Source organism: Coregonus clupeaformis, chromosome 8 (assembly GCF_020615455.1).
Source record: "Coregonus clupeaformis isolate EN_2021a chromosome 8, ASM2061545v1, whole genome shotgun sequence".
NCBI classification, from domain to species: domain Eukaryota; kingdom Metazoa; phylum Chordata; class Actinopteri; order Salmoniformes; family Salmonidae; genus Coregonus; species Coregonus clupeaformis.
This window is the reverse complement of record NC_059199.1, coordinates 38,641,590-38,660,391: the sequence shown is the minus strand read 5'-3', so window position 1 is coordinate 38,660,391 and position 18,802 is coordinate 38,641,590. Positions and strand designations below refer to the sequence as shown.

Below are 18,802 nucleotides of genomic sequence, written 5' to 3'. Positions count from 1 at the left end.
GAGTCTTTCTGTGTGGCTGTTAATTTGACATTATCAATATAAAAAAAATCTCTACAATTAGCTTCAGTTAGAGGAGATGGAGGCGACTGAAAAGAAAACATATGTTTAAAGTACTTTGTTTCTTCCTTCAAAATATCATTTGGTGAATTATGGGTGACTCCGTCAATTGTAACCAGTTTCATTAAGTTCTTTTTGGTAGCATTCCTATGTTGAAGATTAAAAAAGGTCTTTGTGAATTTTTCCCCATATTCCATCCAGTTTGCTTTATTTTTATAATATATTACACTTGATCTTTCTTGAATAAGTTTCTCCATTTCTTTTTGTTTTTCCTCTCATTTATTCCGAGCCTCTGTTACAGTTTTTATTGCCATCTATCTGTTCTGTTAGACTTTCTATTTCCTTTCTTAGTATAAACTCTTTTGACCTAAATTGCTTTTGTTTTCGAGATGAGTACTGAATTGCATGGCCTCTAAAGGCACATTTAAAGGTGTCCCATACAATAAGGGGATTCGCTGTACCTATGTTATGTTGGAAAAAGTCAGTTATAAATTCCTTTGTTCTAATTATAAATAAATTATCATCCAATAGGCTTTGATTAAATTTCCAATATCCTCGCCCACGTGGAAATTCAGTAAGAGTAATGTATATGCCTATTATATAATGGTCCGACCGCATTCTGTCCCCTATCAACACTTTTTTTTTACTTTTGGTGCCAACGAGAATGAGATAAGAAAGAAGTCAAGATGACTAGCTTGATTCAGTCTCCGCCATGTATATCTCACTAGATCAGTATATTTAAGCCTCCATATATCTACTAATTCTATTGTATCCATGACATTCACAATTTCCTTAAGAGCATGTGGGTGATTGTTTGTGGTGTGATTTCCTTTACGGTCCATTGAGCTATTTAAAACAGTATTATAATCCCCCACCATAATAATATTGTCTTGAGTTGCTTGCAGGCTTGATAATTTATTATATATATTGTCAAAGAATTGTGGATCATCATTATTTGGTCCGTAAAGGTTAATGAGCCATATCTGTTTATGGTTCAATAACATATTTTAAAAAATCCATCTACCTTGGGTACCTTTTTTCCACGCTACTTCATCTCGAATTGTTGAATGAGTTTCCTGTATACAATAGATATTATATTCCTTCTCTTTGAGCCATGTAAATATTGTTCTTCTTTTGTTATTATCAGCTAAGCCATTACAAATATAACTGGCTATACTTATTTCACCATACACCATAATGAGATACAAGTTTCAAGTCTATTTATCATTATATATGTTTGTAAATTTACTAATAAAAAATAGCGTAATGATTGAGTGTCCATATAGCTGTACCGTGATACTTGCATTGCTACGGAGTAACCCTTCAATTGTTCTCCACTAATTCCCCCGCTAAAGCCCCTCCCCATCCCAAGTTGAGCCGTCATCCCAGTGATCAGCATCCCACCCACGTCCCTCCGTATCCCTAAGGCCCCGAGAGGCCAGGACCCATCCATCGAAAACAGCACACAGTGCCACCCACAAAACAGAAGCAGATTAACCGCCAAAAGCATTTCCAATGCTTTCACCTCTCTCTATATATATATCTATATAACTATTTAAAAAAAATTATGCATATCCTATTTTCCATCATTATCAATTAATATGCGTAATAATGTCGGCAGTTCACGCATAGGATTCTAACATATAACCCGGATTGCCATTGTATTACATTTAATTCATTGACAAGCAATTATAATCCAAGCAAATAATTCCCGTGGTCCATCCCATACCCTCCCCCCCAACATCCCCACCCCCCCACAACAGATGCCAGACAAGCACACACGCACATTCTCACATACTCCAACACACTCAACCCCCCTCCTCCACAATCCACCATAAAATCAGATACTCAACGGCTGTTATATCCCAGAGCCCAACTCGAGAAATAACTTGATTTACGAGTGCACATACAGTTAAAGCTGATTGAGAAAGCATGCAGATTGAGCAGAAATTGATAACAATGTGAGATTTGATTAATCTACTTAATCTATGTCAAGTCCTAGGTGATGGAGATCAGATCCACCCTCTTCACCTGAGACACAAACACTCTGATCCCCTGTTGTAACCATTTTCCCAAGCATCTCCATGCGGTCAGACCTTTGATTATTTTGTGCCACCTGGGCCACAATGATAAGCCCCCTCTCTGATTGTCCGAGTGTGACCCCCTCCCCATGGGTTACTGCAGCCAGTGTTGCCAGCACTGCCACTACCTGGGTGGGCGTAGCCCACAGGAATCCCCACCGGCTAGGTAAAAGGTCGTCAAGGTTCTCATTAGCAGCTTTGAGAATTTCCTTGTATATTATGCTCTCCCATCAGGGGGCTCTGACTTTGTAGGACCAACCCTGCCAGGCAGGCTCAGAATCTTGAGGGGGCGGTGCTGCGCAAGTAGGTCTCTGACCGCATTTATTTCTCTGTTTAGGCTGCATACTCACAGCAGGTCCATAAAAGAGATGGGAACTTCTCTTTGGTGTATGGGTCGCTCAGGTGGGTGTCCAGGTTATAGGGTTAGGGATCTTTCCATCATGATAGGACAATGAATAATTAGATTAGATGTATACTATATTAAAAAATTTATATCCCTCATCTTGTGGTCCTCTGTAAATCAGCTGGTAGAGCACGGCGCTTGTAACGCCAAGGTAGTGGGTTCAATCCCCGGGACCACCCATACACAAAAAATTTATGCACGCACGACTGTAAGTCGCTTTGGATAAAAGCGTCTGCTAAATGGCATATTATTATTATTATTATTATTATTATTATTATCTACACAAAATTGAAAGCTCTCTCTCACTACCCCTGCTCATAGACCCCCGGTCGGCTCTGGGATATGCAACCATTTCCCCTCTCACTCACTTAACGCCGCACCTTTTCAAACACAAAAATGCACACCACATGGTTGACTGCGGAAGAAATGGGCCGAGCGTGCAAATGCACCCGCATCCACATGGAGAATATATTAGCTCTTTATATGAAATTAAGGACATGGGTATCTGGAGCATGTCTACTATATCTGGAAATACGTATAGTGCATTTGGAAAGTATTCAGTCCCCTTCATTTTTCCCACATTTTGTTAAGTTACAGCCTTATTCTAAAATGGATTCAATCGTTTTTTTCTCTCTCATCAATCTACACACAATACCCCATAATGACAAAGCAAAAACATATTTTTTTTTTTTGCAAATGTATTAAAAATATAAACAGATACATAAGTATTCAGACCCTTTACTCAGTACTTTTTTGAAGCACCTTTGGCAGCGATTACAGCCTCAAGTTTTCTTGGGTATGACGCTACAAGCTTGGCACACCTGTATTTGGGGAGTTTCTCCCATTCTTCTCTGCAGATCCTCTCAAGCTCTGTCAGGTTGGATGGGGAGCTTCGCTGCACAGCTATTTTCAGGTCTCTCCAGAGATGTTCGATCTGGTTCAAGTCCGGGCTCTGGCTGGGCCACTCAAGGATATTCAGAGACTTGTCCCAAAGCCACTCCTGCGTTGTCTTGGCTGTGTGCTTAGGGTCGTTGTCCTGTTGTAAGGTGAACCTTCGCCCCAGTCTGAGGTCCTGAGCGCTCTGGAGCAGGTTTTCATCAAGGATCTCTGTACTTTGCTCCATTTATCTTTCCCTCGATCATGACTAGTCTCTCAGTTCCTGCCGCTGAAAAACATCACTCCACCATGATGCTGCCACCACCAGGCTTCCCCGTAGGGATGGTATTGGCCAGGTGATGAGAGGTGCCTGGTTTTCTCCAGACATGACGCTTGGCATTCAGGCCAACATTTCAATCTTGGTTTCATCAGACCAGAGAATCTTGTTTTTCATGGTCTCAGAGTCCTTTAGGTGCCTTTTGGCAAACTCCAAGCAGCCTTTCATGTGCCTTTTACTGAAGATGGCTTCCGTCTGGCCACTCTACCATAAAGGCCTGATTGGTGAAGTGCTGCAGAAATTGTTGTCCTTCTGGAAAGTTCTCCCATCTCCACAGAGGATTTCTGGAGCTTTGTCAGAGTGAACATTTGGTTCTTGGTCACCTCCCTGACAAAGGCCATTCTCCCCCGATTGCTCAGTTTGGCCGGCCGGCCAGCTCTAGGAAGAGTTTTGGTCGTTCCAAACTTCTTCCATATAAGAATGATGGAGGCCACCGTGATACTCTTTAGTCAGCAGGAAGGAAAAGGGGAAAGTAGTCCCCAAATTAGCTGACACGTCTTCCCTGAAGAAAAGAAGAGAAAGAGGAAGTGTCTTGGTGGTTTATTGCAAAGGGAATACCTTCTGTCTGCTGTTTCAAACAGGAGAAAGGTTAGTCCAAATTAAGAAAGTAAACAGATGGGTTTCCCAAACAAAACACAAGAGATCAGCGGGCGATGTGCGTGTGTGTGTTCCGGCCAGCCAGGTGGGATGCTTTTGAGCAGGGCCTGGCATGGAGTCAGAGTGGCTCTTTAACACGAGTCCTGTTCAGTGCTCTGCTCCTGCTGAGGCTTAATATGATCACTTAGCCCAGAGGGTCCTGGGACTAACACTAAACTGTGGACTGTTGGAGTTAAAGTAAAGGCTGTTTGGCCGGCCTACCATGCCAGGGCTATTTGAGTTAATGGAGAGCTGTGACAGGGCAGTGTGTATGCGTGTGTGTATGTGTAAGACAGGGTACTGTGCCTGTGGAAATAAACTGGACTTTATGTGAAGTGAATATGCATGTCTTCAGCTTGCCCACCCACCACAAGGGGTCCACTCCTGGTACTCTCACTGGTCCAGTCCAACTCACGCCAAGGGCAGAGACTGTGGCTCTCCACTGGTACTTTAGCAACCTGAGTAGTATTACTTAGTCTATTCACCTTATCAACAAACTTCCCTGTGTACAGTATGTCATGTTATGTTATGTTATGTACGGTCCATTTGGACTTAGGAGATATGCAGCATTTAGCGATTGTCTTTCATGTAGGAGCATTTTGTTCTGGGTTTTTGTGTAGCTGCTGGCTTTAAAACCTGTGGTTGGTGTGATGAGAGCTGAGAGAGGGTACTATGAACTGGGATGATGAGCTTGACAGGGTGGTAAAGGTCACCTTGACTCACTGTTTGGCTGAGAGCCCCCCCCACACACACACACCCTCCCTGCCATCCCCATCAGCTGTGATAGTGCCACTACCTCCCTACCCTGGCACCACCGCCACCGCCTGTCATCTCAGCCCTATCTCAGTGACCTGTAGCTGGCCTGCAATTTTCACACCACAGGGCTAATGGGGCAAAATGATCATGGCTCTGTCCCAAATGGCACCCTATTCTCTACAGTGGGGGAAAAAATTATTTAGTCAGCCACCAATTGTGCAAGTTCTCCCACTTAAAAAGATGAGAGAGGCCTGTAATTTTCATCATAGGTACACGTCAACTATGACAGACAAATTGAGGAAAAAAAATCCAGAAAATCACATTGTAGGATTTTTAATGAATTTATTTGCAAATTATGGTAGAAAATAAGTATTTGGTCACCTACAAACAAGCAAGATTTCTGGCTCTCACAGACCTGTAACTTCTTCTTTAAGAGGCTCCTCTGTCCTCCACTCGTTACCTGTATTAATGGCACCTGTTTGAACTTGTTATCAGTATAAAAGACACCTGTCCACAACCTCAAACAGTCACACTCCAAACTCCACTATGGCCAAGACCAAAGAGCTGTCAAAGGACACCAGAAACAAAATTGTAGACCTGCACCAGGCTGGGAAGACTGAATCTGCAATAGGTAAGCAGCTTGGTTGGAAGAAATCAACTGTGGGAGCAATTATTAGGAAATGGAAGACATACAAGACCACTGATAATCTCCCTCGATCTGGGGCTCCACGCAAGATCTCACCCCGTGGGGTCAAAATGATCACAAGAACGGTGAGCAAAAATCCCAGAACCACACGGGGGGACCTAGTGAATGACCTGCAGAGAGCTGGGACCAAAGTAACAAAGCCTACCATCAGTAACACACTACGCTGCCAGGGACTCAAATCCTGCAGTGCCAGACGTGTCCCCCTGCTTAAGCCAGTACATGTCCAGGCCCGTCTGAAGTTTGCTAGAGTGCATTTGGATGATCCAGAAGAGGATTGGGAGAATGTCATATGGTCAGATGAAACCAAAATATAACTTTTTGGTAAAAACTCAACTCGTCGTGTTTGGAGGACAAAGAATGCTGAGTTGCATCCAAAGAACACCATACCTACTGTGAAGCATGGGGGGTGGAAACATCATGCTTTGGGGCTGTTTTTCTGCAAAGGGACCAGGACGACTGATCCGTGTAAAGGAAAGAATGAATGGGGCCATGTATCGTGAGATTTTGAGTGAAAACCTCCTTCCATCAGCAAGGGCATTGAAGATGAAACGTGGCTGGGTCTTTCAGCATGACAATGATCCCAAACACACCGCCCGGGCAACGAAGGAGTGGCTTCGTAAGAAGCATTTCAAGGTCCTGGAGTGGCCTAGCCAGTCTCCAGATCCCCATAGAAAATCTTTGGAGGGAGTTGAAAGTCCGTGTTGCCCAGCGACAGCCCCAAAACATCACTGCTCTAGAGGAGATCTGCATGGAGGAATGGGCCAAAATACCAGCAACAGTGTGTGAAAACCTTGTGAAGACTTACAGAAAACGTTTGATCTGTGTCATTGCCAACAAAGGGTATATAACAAAGTATTGAGAAACTTTTGTTATTGACCAAATACTTATTTTCCACCATAATCTGCAAATAAATTCATAAAAAATCCTACAATGTGATTTTCTGGGAAAAAAAATCTCATTTTGTCTGTCATAGTTGACGTGTACCTATGATGAAAATTACAGGCCTCTCTCATCTTTTTAAGTGGGAGAACTTGCACAATTGGTGGCTGACTAAATACTTTTTCCCCCCACTGTATATAGTGCTCTAAGGGCCCTTGTCAAATGTAGTGCACTATATAGGGAATAGGGTGCCATTTGGGATGCTACCCATAGATTCCCCAGGGGGAAATGGACAGGAGGACCGAAAAGGTATACTCAGCTAGACCTGGTCAAGGGGTTCTTGCACTCACCAGACCCTGTTGCCATGCTGCAATGCCACCTAGACTACCACTATTAAATGTTATTTAGACAGAAAATAAGGCTTTTAGGAACGAGTCTAACGTTTTTTATGTAGGTATTTATAGTCTGTCTGTGATGATGTATGTGTTTGGTCCTGAGTGCCCATAGTGGCAGTGCTGCTGCTGTTGTCCCTCTAATAGAGCTCATTATTTATTCTAAGTCTTTGAGAGCAATTTTCTCTTGCGCTTCCCAAAGAACAAAGTAAAGATATGAGGTATGGATTTTCTTTGTAATTTCATTGATGCCTTAAAAAAACGTGGTTCCCACACAAAAACAGACAAACTGAGGAATATTCATTGTTTTGATTATTTATGCATGTTCTTTTTGCTTGAAGAGCAGGGGAATAGACTTTGACCCACAAAGACTGTTTGAGTTTTAAGTTGGTTTATTTATTCACTATTGATGCCTTCTAACCACCACTTCCCCTCTCTTTCTTTCCTGTACAGCTGGCTGTACCTTTGACGAGGACACTGACCCTGGACTATGTGAGTACAAGCAGGGACGGGAGGACGACTTTGACTGGCAGCTGATGAGGACATACAACTGGCCACACACCACCCCAGACCTGCTACAAGGTAAATCTCAACACTGTTCCAATGTGGTTTATAACCCTAGATCTTCATCTTAATCTATTTCTGATGTACGTTTTAGCAAAGGGTCCCAAAAACTCGATCCCTTTGTCCAAATGCACACTTCACAGCACCACAAACGGCAAATAGAACTGTTTATTTGAGCGTTCGTTAGTATGCTAACTGGTGAACTATTTTGTATGAGCTGTTAGTATGCTAGCTGTTGTACTGTTGATTTGAGCCTAAGTTAGTATGCTATCTGTTGTTCTGTTAATTTGAGCCTAAGTTAGTATGCTATCTGTTGTGCTGTTGATTTGAGCCTAAGTTAGTGTGCTATCTGTTGTTCTGTTGATTTGAGCCTAAGTTAGTATGCTAAATAGGTTTCGAAACCACACGAGATTGGTGGCACCTTAATTGGGGAGGACGAGCTCATAGTAATGGCTGGAATGGATTAAATGTTTTCCATGTGTTTGATACCATTCCATTCCAACCATGATTATGAGCCGTCCTCCCCTCAGCAGCCTGCCGTGTTTGAAACAGGAGGGAAATACAGGCCCAACATTTCCATTAGCTCAGTCTGTTTATATCATCCCCCCACACCAGGTGGTCTCTCTGCATGTGATCTATCACTGTTTCTCTAGATAAGTGAATTAGTCATGCTTCAACAAGGGGGCCAAGCCTCGTTCCACACACACACACACACACACACACACACACACACACACACACACACACACACACACACACACACACACACACACACACACACACACACACACACACACACATCTTGTCGGGACCAAACAATTGATTCCCATTCAAAATCGTATTTTTCCTATCCCCTAACCCTAACCCTAATTGTTTTTTTATTTATTTTTATTTCACCTTTATTTAACCAGGTAAGCCAGTTGAGAACAAGTTCTCATCTACAACTGCGACCTGGCCAAGATAAAGCAAAGCAGTGTGATTAAAAACAACAGCACCGAGTTACAGTGAGGGGAAAAAAGTATTTGATCCCCTGCTGATTTTGTACGTTTGCCCACTGACAAAGAAATGATCAGTCTATAATTTTAATGGTAGGTTTATTTGAACAGTGAGAGACAGAATAACAACAAAAAAATCCAGAAAAACGCATGTCAAAAATGTTATAAATTGATTTGCATTTTAATGGATGAAATAAGTATTTGACCCCTCTGAAAAACATGACTTAGTACTTGGTGGCAAAACCCTTGTTGGCAATCACAGAGGTCAGACGTTTCTTGTAGTTGGCCACCAGGTTTGCACACATCTCAGGAGAGATTTTGTCCCACTCCTCTTTGCAGATCTTCTCCAAGTCATTAAGGTTTTGAGGCTGACGTTTGGAACTTGAACCTTCAGCTCCCTCCACAGATGTTCTAAGGGATTAAGGTCTGGAGACTGGCTAGGCCACTCCAGGACCTTAATGTGCTTCTTCTTGAGCCACTCCTTTGTTGCCTTGGCCATGTGTTTTGGGTCATTGTCATGCTGGAATACCCATCCACGACCCATTTTCAATGCCCTGGCTGAGGGAAGGAGGTTCTCACCCAAGATTTGACGATACATGGCCCCGTCCATCGTCCCTTTGATGCGGTGAAGTTGTCCTGTCCCCTTAGCAGAAAAACACCCCCAAAGCATAATGTTTCCACCTCCATGTTTGACGGTGGGGATGGTGTTCTTGGGGTCATAGGCAGCATTCCTCCTCCTCCAAACACGGCGAGTTGAGTTAATGCCAAAGAGCTCCATTTTGGTCACATCTGACCACAACACTTTCACCCAGTTCTCCTCTGAATCATTCAGATGTTCATTGGCAAAGTTCAGACGGGCATGTATATATGCGTTCTTGAGCAGGGGACCTTGCGGGCGCTGCAGGATTTCAGTCCTTCACAGCGTAGTGTGTTACCAATTGTTTTCTTGGTGACTATGGTCCCAGCTGCCTTGAGATCATTGACAAGATCCTCCTGTGTAGTTCTGGGCTGATTCCTCACCGTTCTCATGATCATTGCAACTCCACGAGGTGAGATCTTGCATGGAGCCCCAGGCCGAGGGAGATTGACAGTTATTTTGTGTTTCTTCCATTTGCGAATAATCGCACCAACTGTTGTCACCGTCTCACCAAGCTGCTTGGCGATGGTCTTGTAGCCCATTCCAGCCTTGTGTAGGTCTACAATCTTGTCCCTGACATCCTTGGAGAGCTTTTTGGTCTTTGCCATGGTGGAGAGTTTGGAATCTGATTGATTGATTGCTACTGTGGACAGGTGTCTTTTATACAGGTAACAAACTGAGATTAGGAGCACTCCCTTTAAGAGCTCGTTACCTGTATAAAAGACACCTGGGAGCCAGAAATCTTTCTGATTGAGAGGGGGTCAACTTCTTATTTCCATCATTAAAATGCAAATCAATTTATAACATTTTTGACATGCGTTTTTCTGGATTTTTTTGTTGTTATTCTGTCTCTCACTGTTCAAATAAACCTAGCATTAAAATTATAGACTGATCATTTCTTTGTCGGAAGGCAAACATACAAAATCAGCAGGGGATCAAATACTTTTTTCCTTCACTGTACATATGGGGTAAAACAAACAAAGTCAAAAATACAACAGAAAATATATATATATATATATATATACAGTGTGTGCAAATGTAGCATGTTATGGAGGTAAGGCAATAAATTGGCCATAGTGCAAAAATAATTACTATTAGTATTAACACTGGAATGATAGATGTGCAAGTGATGATGTGCAAATAGAGATACTGGGGTACAAATGAGCAAAATAAAAAACAATATGGGGATGAGGTAGTTGTGTGGGCTAATTTCAGATGGGCTGTGTACAGGTGCAGTGATCGGTAAGGTGCTCTGACAACTGATGCTTAAAGTTAGTGAGGGAGATAAGTGTCTCCAGCTTCAGAGATTTTTGCAGTTCGTTCCAGTCATTGGCAGCAGAGACCTGGAAGGAATGGCGGCCAAAGGAGGTGTTGGCTTTGGGGATGACCAGTGAGATATACCTGCTAGAGCGCATACTACGGGTGGGTGTTGCTATGGTGACCAATGAGCTAAGATAAGGCGGGGATTTGCCTAGCAGTGATTTATAGATGGCCTGGAGGACCAGCCAACAAGAGCGTACAGGACACAGTGGTGGGTAGTATATGGGGCTTTGGTGACAAAACGGATGGCACTGTGATAGACTACATCCAATTTGCTGAGTAGAGTGTTGGAGGCTATTTTGTAAATTACATTGCCGAAGTCAAGGATCGGTAGGATAATCAGTTTTACGAGGGCATGTTTGGCAGCATGAGTGAAGGAGGCTTTGTTGCGAAATAGGAAGCCGATTCTAGATTTAACTTTGTTAACCAAAGACACCAGACACCTAGGTATTTGTAGTTGTCCACATACCCTAGGTCAGACCCGTCGAGAGTAGTGATTGTAGTCGGGTGGGCGGGTGACAGCAGCATGCATTTAGTTTTACTTGTGTTTAAGAGCAGTTGGAGGCTACGGAAGGAGTGTTGTATGGCATTGAAGCTCGTTTGGAGGTTTGTTAACGGTGTCCAATGAAGGGCCAGATGTATACAAAATGGTGTCGTCTGCGTAGAGGTGGATCTGAGAATCACCAGCAGCAAGAGTGACATCATTGATATACACAGAGAAAAGAGTCAGTCCAAGAATTGAACCCTGTGGCACCCCCATAGACTGCCATAGGTCCAGACAACAGGCCCTCCGATTTGACACATTGAACTCTATCTGAGAAGTAGTTGGTGAACCAGGCGAGGCAGTCATTTGAGAAACCAAGGCTATTTAGTCTGCCAATAAGAATGCGGTGGTTGACAGAGTCAAAAGCCTTTGTTAGGTCGATGAAGACGGCTGCACAGTACTGTCTATTATCGATTGCGGTTATAATATCGTTTAGGACCTTGAGCGTGGCTGAGGTGCACCCATGACCAGCTCGGAAACCGGATTGCATAGTGGAGAAGGAACGGTGTGGTTCGAAATGGTCGGTGATCTGTTTGTTAACTTGGCTTTCAAAAACTTTTGAAAGGCAGGGCAGGATGGATATAGGTCTGTAACAGTTTGGATCTAGAGTGTCACCCCCTTTGAAGAGGGGGATGACCGCGGCAGCTTTCCAATCTCTGGGGATCTGAGACGTTACGAAAGAGAGGTTGAACAGGCTAGTAATAGGGTTTGCGACAATTTCGGCGGCTAATTTTAGAAAGAAAGGGTCCAGATTGTCTAGCCCAGATGATTTGTAGGGGTCCAGATTTTGCAGCTCTTTCAGAACATCAGCTGTCTGAATTTGTGTGAAGGAGAAGCGGGCGGGGGGCAGAGCTGGTGACTGGGGTAGTGGTAGCCAGGTGGAAAGCATGGCCAGCCGTAGCAAAATGCTTGTTGAAATTCTCGATTATTGTAGATTTATCGGTGGTGATAGTGTTTCCTAGCCTCAGTGCAGTGGGCAGCTGGAAGGAGGTGCTCTTATTCTCCATGGACTTTACAGTGTCCCAAAACTTTTTGGAGTTAGCTAGCCTTTGCTTTCCTAACTGCTTGTGTATATTGGTTCCTAACTTCCCTGAAAAGTTGCATATCGCGGGGGCTATTCGATGCTAATGCAGTACGCCACAGGATGTTTTTGTGCTGGTCAAGGGCAGTCAAGTCTGAGGAGAACCAGGGGCTATATCTGTTCTTAGTTCTGCATTTTTTGAATGGGGCATGCATATTTAAGATTGAGAGGAAAGCACTTTTAAAGAACAACCAGGCATCCGCTACTGACGGAATGAGATTTGGATCTACATCAAGGATAGCTGGGCCAGGTCAATTAGGAAGGCCTGCTCGCTAAAGTGTTTTAGGGAGCGTTTGACAGTGATGAGGGGTGGTCGTTTGACCGCGGACCCGTTACGGACGCAGGCAATAAGGCAGTGATCGCTGAGATCCTGGTTGAAGACAGCGGAGGTGTATTTAGAGGGTAAATTAGTCAGGATGATATCTATAAGGGTGCCCATGTTTACGGATTTAGGGTTGTACCTGGTAGGTTCCTTGATAATTTGTGTGAGATTGAGGACATCTAGTTTGGATTGTAGGAGTGTTAAGCATATTCCAGTTTAGGTCACCAAGCAGTACGAACTCTGAGGATAGATAGGGGGCAATCAGTTCACATATGGTGTCCATGGCACAGCAGGGGGCTGAGGGGGGTCTGTAGCAAGCTGCAACAGTGAGAGACCTATTTTTGGAAAGGTGGATTTTTAGAAGTAGGAGCTCAAACTGTTTGGGCACAGACCTGGATAGTATGATAGATAGGGTAATAGCAAGTAGCTAGTTAGCTGGCTACTCCCGTCCGGTAGACAGAGAGGTAGATAGCCGGGATATGGGCCTGGCTCGAGGCTAGCTCAAGGCTAACTGGTGCTTGCTTTGGGGGCAGTGGTGATTAGCTAACAGCAACATCCATTCGGTTGCGGCTAGCTAGTTGCGATCCGGTGTTAATGTCCAGTGATTCAGTTATTCCGGCAGAAATGTTCTGGGTGGAAACCGCTAACTGTGGCTAATAGCAAGTAGCTAGTTAGCTGGCTAGCTAGGTTCAACTGGAGATTCTAGATAAAAGGTAAGTCAATAATATAATCCTTTCCACATTGAGTGAGGCGGGTTGCAGGAAAGTATATTTTGTAGAAGGATGAAAAGTGTGATAGGGAAATCTGTATGAAAAATACAAAAAAAATACAAAAAACAGGCTATTTACACGGACACACACAGAGTACACGACCGCAATGCTACGCCATCTTGGAAAAACCCATAAGCCTAAAATAGCCTTTTTCTAAACACACACACTCTGAACCCAAGCCTTATTCCGTGCACATATTTGCTCCACACACACATACAACCTGCATGTTTATTTAAAGCTTCCTGCCACCGTTGAGGGAAATGGTGTGTGAGCTTCTTCACGCCCCAGAGAAACTGTCCATGTGTGGGCGCCGCATGTAATGACGGGATATTTACTAGCTATTCATGGAATATGTGTGTGTGTGTGTTTGTGCAGGAAAAGGGCCCTGCAGAGCGTCCGGATTCTGCGTAATGCATCTGCTGTGTTATCAAAAACTTTTTCCGCTGTTCTGGGCACATACACACCTCTCTCCGCTCCGGAGGCAAAACGGGGTTAGTTAATTAACTTCCTCCCTGGTATTGGCTGATTGGCCATGGGTCACTGCTGATTGGGTCACACTGCTGATTACACTTCCTGGTGTTCCTCAGTAGCCAGTAGCAGAACCCTTTTTACCTTCCTCCCCCCCCTCATTTTCAATCTTTTCATCTGTTAGAGGAGGTCTTCAGATGGGGTAAATGTGGGATTGAAGTGGAGCGTGTGCGTGTCTTTAGAACGTTGAAGTGGACTGCTTCAGTAATGTCTTTATTTATCATCACAGACACCGTCTCAGGGATGAGAAATAAAGACTATTTGAAATGCACTACTCTGTTGAGGGTTTTCCATGCTAAGTACCTATTATGGGGACTACTTGAGGCAGTAGCTAACAAACCCACAGTGCACAGGCTAAGATCACTTCATAGACAGACAACCTTTTAGACAATTATTCAAGCTGCTTTGTGAGAGTGAATTTATTTATACATTTTATGTGTATAACAGTTGGCATCCATTTCAATGTCAACTTAAACTTCACATGTAATCTGAATGGAAAAATCAATGTACGTCATTCATTATGGCCATTTCCTGGCATTACTCATTAGCCCCTAAAATTATCAAGTGATTTTTTCTATGTTTTCTCTATGAGGAAAGTCAACCCCAATCCTGGTTGGTATATTTCATGAAAATATCTTACAGTATTTCTCTTTAAATATATCAACATAAAACCAAGGGAACATATTGATGCTTTATGCACCATTCCGCCACATAAACGATCTATACACTTACCCATTGGGTAAGCACATCTGTAGCCCAATAACTTTCTAAGGGTTTCAATTCCTCCAGAGCCGCTAAAGAGACTCTTATTGAGACAACAGCTTAGTTTATCTATCGGACACCGCAGCAGATCAATAATATAGATCACAGACCCAGAGACCACCAGAATACCAATGGTGTGGAAACACTGGAGGGAGGGAGGGAGAGTATAGCTGCGATTCCAGATGTGGAGTATAGAAGACATTACAGTCCCCTCCATACGTCTCTTCAGAGGCGTCATACCCTTTAAAACTGAGGATTTTTGCATAAATTGTTTGGATAAAAATATGCAACATAGAAACAGAATCAATGCATATTGAATTTGGCCACCATTGCCTCCTGAAATGTTTTTGGACTGTCCCAATTCTATCAGGTCAACTCACAGCATCTTAATGCAGGTCTAGAAATGCAGCTGAAGACTTGTGTAATAGGTATGGTGTCTGTATTTGATAAGGTTTATGTAGGAAATGACAGGAAACTGTCATGCTATCTTGGTATAGAAAGAGTATTGCTTCATGGTGTGTGATTCAGGTCCCATACCTAACATGTTGACAGTGATGAGATGGCCATTTTGTCCTCTGATATGATATCTGGAGAGTGAGACCAGTGATGGTGGCAGTAAGCTACAGTGTCGCAACAGAGGGTGAAGACTTCTGTTAGACTAAGCCGTGTGTTAGACATGCACTCTACTCACTACTCAACAAAGTGGTGGTGAGGGCTTAGCAAGGCTAGCGAGGATCTTTGTCTAGAACTTTCCTCTCAGAGTTCAAGCGAAACACGACACTCATCTCTTAGCAGGACTTCCAACGGCGAGCATGGGGCGAAATCACCTGGGCCCTCTCTCCCCCTTCCTCCCCGCCTCTCCATAGCAGCAGTTTGAAGGCAGGACGTTCCCTGCACTTCACCGGCTTTGATGATCACTGACTCGAGAGTACAAAAACTAACTAGCTGTAGCGGAATGGCTCTTTGCATTTAAATGGCACATTACCAGAGTGCTCTTATTCCTTGTTCGAACATAACATGACTCCTTGCCTCATTTGCATCCAAGGGGTTCCACGGCTATGTTGTCTTTGAAGTATAGATGTAGTAATGTTTGTCCCAAATGGCACCCTTTTCCCTATTTAGTGCACTACTTTTGACCAGAGCTCTATGGGTAGTGCACAAAAAGGGAATAGGATGGCATTTGGGACGTAACCTCAAACAACCGTGTTCAGGGGTTTTTCTATTGCATTTACGCTAAAGGCATCTTTTTTTCCTGGTGTTGTTGTTGGACCTTTAATGAATAAATTTACCAATCCTAACAAGGTCTTTATTTGCTCTAATAACATGATTTAATTAGCAGTATTAGGATGTTGGGGAGAATATGTTTTTTGCTGCTTGAGAATATTTGTTGTTTGGTGCCAGCACTGGTTGAAGAGTAAAATCTTTTGAAATTAGGCTATTACTTGTTATTTCCATATTTTCCCCCTTGTATAGCATGTAGTGCCAAAAACTGCTGGCAAAATATTGCGTAGTTAATCACATCCTACCCTTTTTGTTTTCAGAGGAAGTGGGAGTCTTTTACTGGTCAGTTTGATCAGAATCTCCAGAGGAGAGGATATTTCACAGAAGACGGCTTTACTTGGAGCTTATCAGACTCTGTGGAGAGTCGAGGGTGGGCGAAGACATTTACCTTGTGTCTTTGGCCTGTGTATATCTGGACTGCTTCAGTAAGTCCTAATTAAACTAGGACCAGAGCATGAACCGAAGAGGGGAAGAAATGGAAATGAAAAAGATAAAAAGAGAGGGAGGGGAGGGAGAAACGGAGGGGATGTGTGCACAGAGACTAGAGGACTAGACATAGTCCAAACACTGGAAATTGGAGGCAGAGTGAGAGATGGATATGGCTGGGGAGTCGAGACCTCTTCCTGTTAGAATGTGAAGAGAAATTGTCAAGTGGAACTCAAAAGAAGGCTCGGTTCTTATCCATCTAAAGCACATTGAATGATAAACACTGGAAACAAATAACTGAAATGGTCAGTGTTCATCAGGGGAAAATAAACTAATTTCTTGTTAGCTAGGATTCTTTTTATTGAATGAAGGATCTTGTCATTTTTAAGGATTGTCTAAATGTAATTGTGCATTCTGCATAATTCAGTCTTGTCGACTGCGAGCATGAATGAAATAAGTCCAATCAAATCAAAAGAACAAAGCTAGTATCCCCAAACGTTCACCTCTCCCAGCCTCTATTGGACATCTAGGAATTGGACCTGAACCATGAACATTCTCAATTGTTCCTTATTTGACAAGTTCAGAAAATACCTCTGTTTCATGCCTAATGAGCACAACCCTGAAATGGCACCGAAACCAGGCCCATTCTCCCATTCCAAAAGGGGAACAATAATATGTTCTGTTCAATCACTTACCTGTGATTTAATGGCTAACGTCCTGGTCTCCTCCTGCAATCCTACGGAAGGCACAGCATGGGTTGATTGACTTATTGTCCTGCTGAGCCGTAGCTCAGTGATTAGCACCGGAGACTAACTCTGATTCTGCATTGCGTCTGAAGAACAGAACACACTCTCGCCATTCACTGTAATCACATCATTCAGTATGCAGGTTGGCAGATGGGAGAATGTTGTGTAATATACTGCTTCAGTCTGCTTTAGATCGGGTTAAAACGTGACCGAAAATTGACCCTAAGAAAATGAACCTCCTTGTTTACGTCGATTAACCTTCTCTGCCGTGAGGCCTTCACAGCCTTAGCAGGATGACCAACCAAAGGAGTCAAGAGTCTCTTTCATAGTCTCTCTTTTCCCCCTGGTCGTGATCAATCCCTAGAATTCTGTAACTAGATATACTGAGATAATTGAGGGACCAGGTCCTCTATAATTAACCTTACTGTAATTATTTTAATGACAGTGGCTAATGAAAGGAAGCTATTGTGAAGCGGTGTGTTACTGTCATTAAGGGGGAAGCAACAGCATTCTCTCTGGTATAGTAGGCCTGATTCAGACTACATAACAGGGAGGGTCCATTTCTGTTTTCAACTGACATCAACTAATGTTTTCACACTCTTATGATTGACAGTAGGGAGAGGAGGAATTTTTTGATAGGGCTGTTGTCATAGAAACCGTGATTGGTGCTCAGTTAGAGTGCTGGACGTATTGAGTATGAGTGACTGCTCTCCACACGCCTGCTCATCATCGCTAATTAAGCGTGTGTGTGAGCGGCAGGTAGCCTAGCGGTTAAGCGCGTTGGGCCAGTAACCGAAAGGTTGCTGGTTCGAATCACTGAGCCAACTAGGTGAAAAATCTGTTTGTGCCCTTGAGCAAGGCACCTAACACTAATTTCTCCTGTAAGTCGCTCTGGATAAGAGTGTCTGCTAAATGACTAAAATGTCTCCTCGCTAGTTTAGCCTCATCGTCCTCCAGATGTGATGAAACTCCTGAGTCATTATGCTAAACAACGACAGAGTACACGCACACACACTCACACACACTCCTGAGTCATTTTACTGAACAATGACAGGGTCAATCATTATGGCAGCCTGTTTAAGCCCCCTCTATTTTATGAAAGGCGTTTAGAGAAGGATTTACATTCTTTATTAGCTTTGTGTCATAGCCTTCAACATCTAGTTGAGCTTTTAATACCTGGTGTTACCCACACGGTGCGTTGCCAGGAACTCAAGGGCACACATAGGTCCTAGTAGACTAGCCTGACTATCGCTACTGTCATGCTACTGCAGTATTATTAGCTACTCCTACTGATTTGTTTTATCAACACTACTTTGAGTCAGAGGAACTTGGAGCCGATCCTCTCTCTCTCTCGCTCTCTCTCACCCTCTCTCTCTCTTTCTCTCTCTCTCTGTACCTCTCTCTATCCCTGTCTTTGTCTTTGTCTCTCTCTCTCTCTCTAAGTTACTTTCTTACAGTAAATATGCAATCTAAAGTATCTCTCTTTTGTTCACACAAAGCGGGCACACACACACACACACCCCTCTCTCCTTTTCTTACTTTTCTTGTGTGGCTGTATTATTTGTTTCTGATTTGTTTTAGGCTGTGTGTCGAGGCAGTGTTATTATCTATGTGGACTGCCAGGGCATGGTTTATGGTAACAATATCCTAACAATATCCTGGATTAGGGAACAGGATGTAAATTGCTATGGAATATCTGTGGG

At 43.4% G+C, this 18,802-nt stretch overlaps 1 protein-coding gene across 12 annotated transcripts in view; it reads left to right on the top strand.

Annotated features, from left to right (window-relative positions):
* The window catches only part of LOC121571935 (receptor-type tyrosine-protein phosphatase U-like), a 234,528-nt gene that overhangs the window by 93,516 nt on the left and 122,210 nt on the right, over positions 1 to 18,802 (top strand). For all 12 annotated transcript variants that reach the window (XM_045222000.1, XM_045221993.1, XM_045221999.1 and 9 more), the window contains exon 2: positions 7,577 to 7,705. In XM_045222000.1, the coding sequence (XP_045077935.1) occupies positions 7,577 to 7,705 (129 nt within the window). The remainder of the gene's footprint in view (positions 1 to 7,576; positions 7,706 to 18,802) is intronic.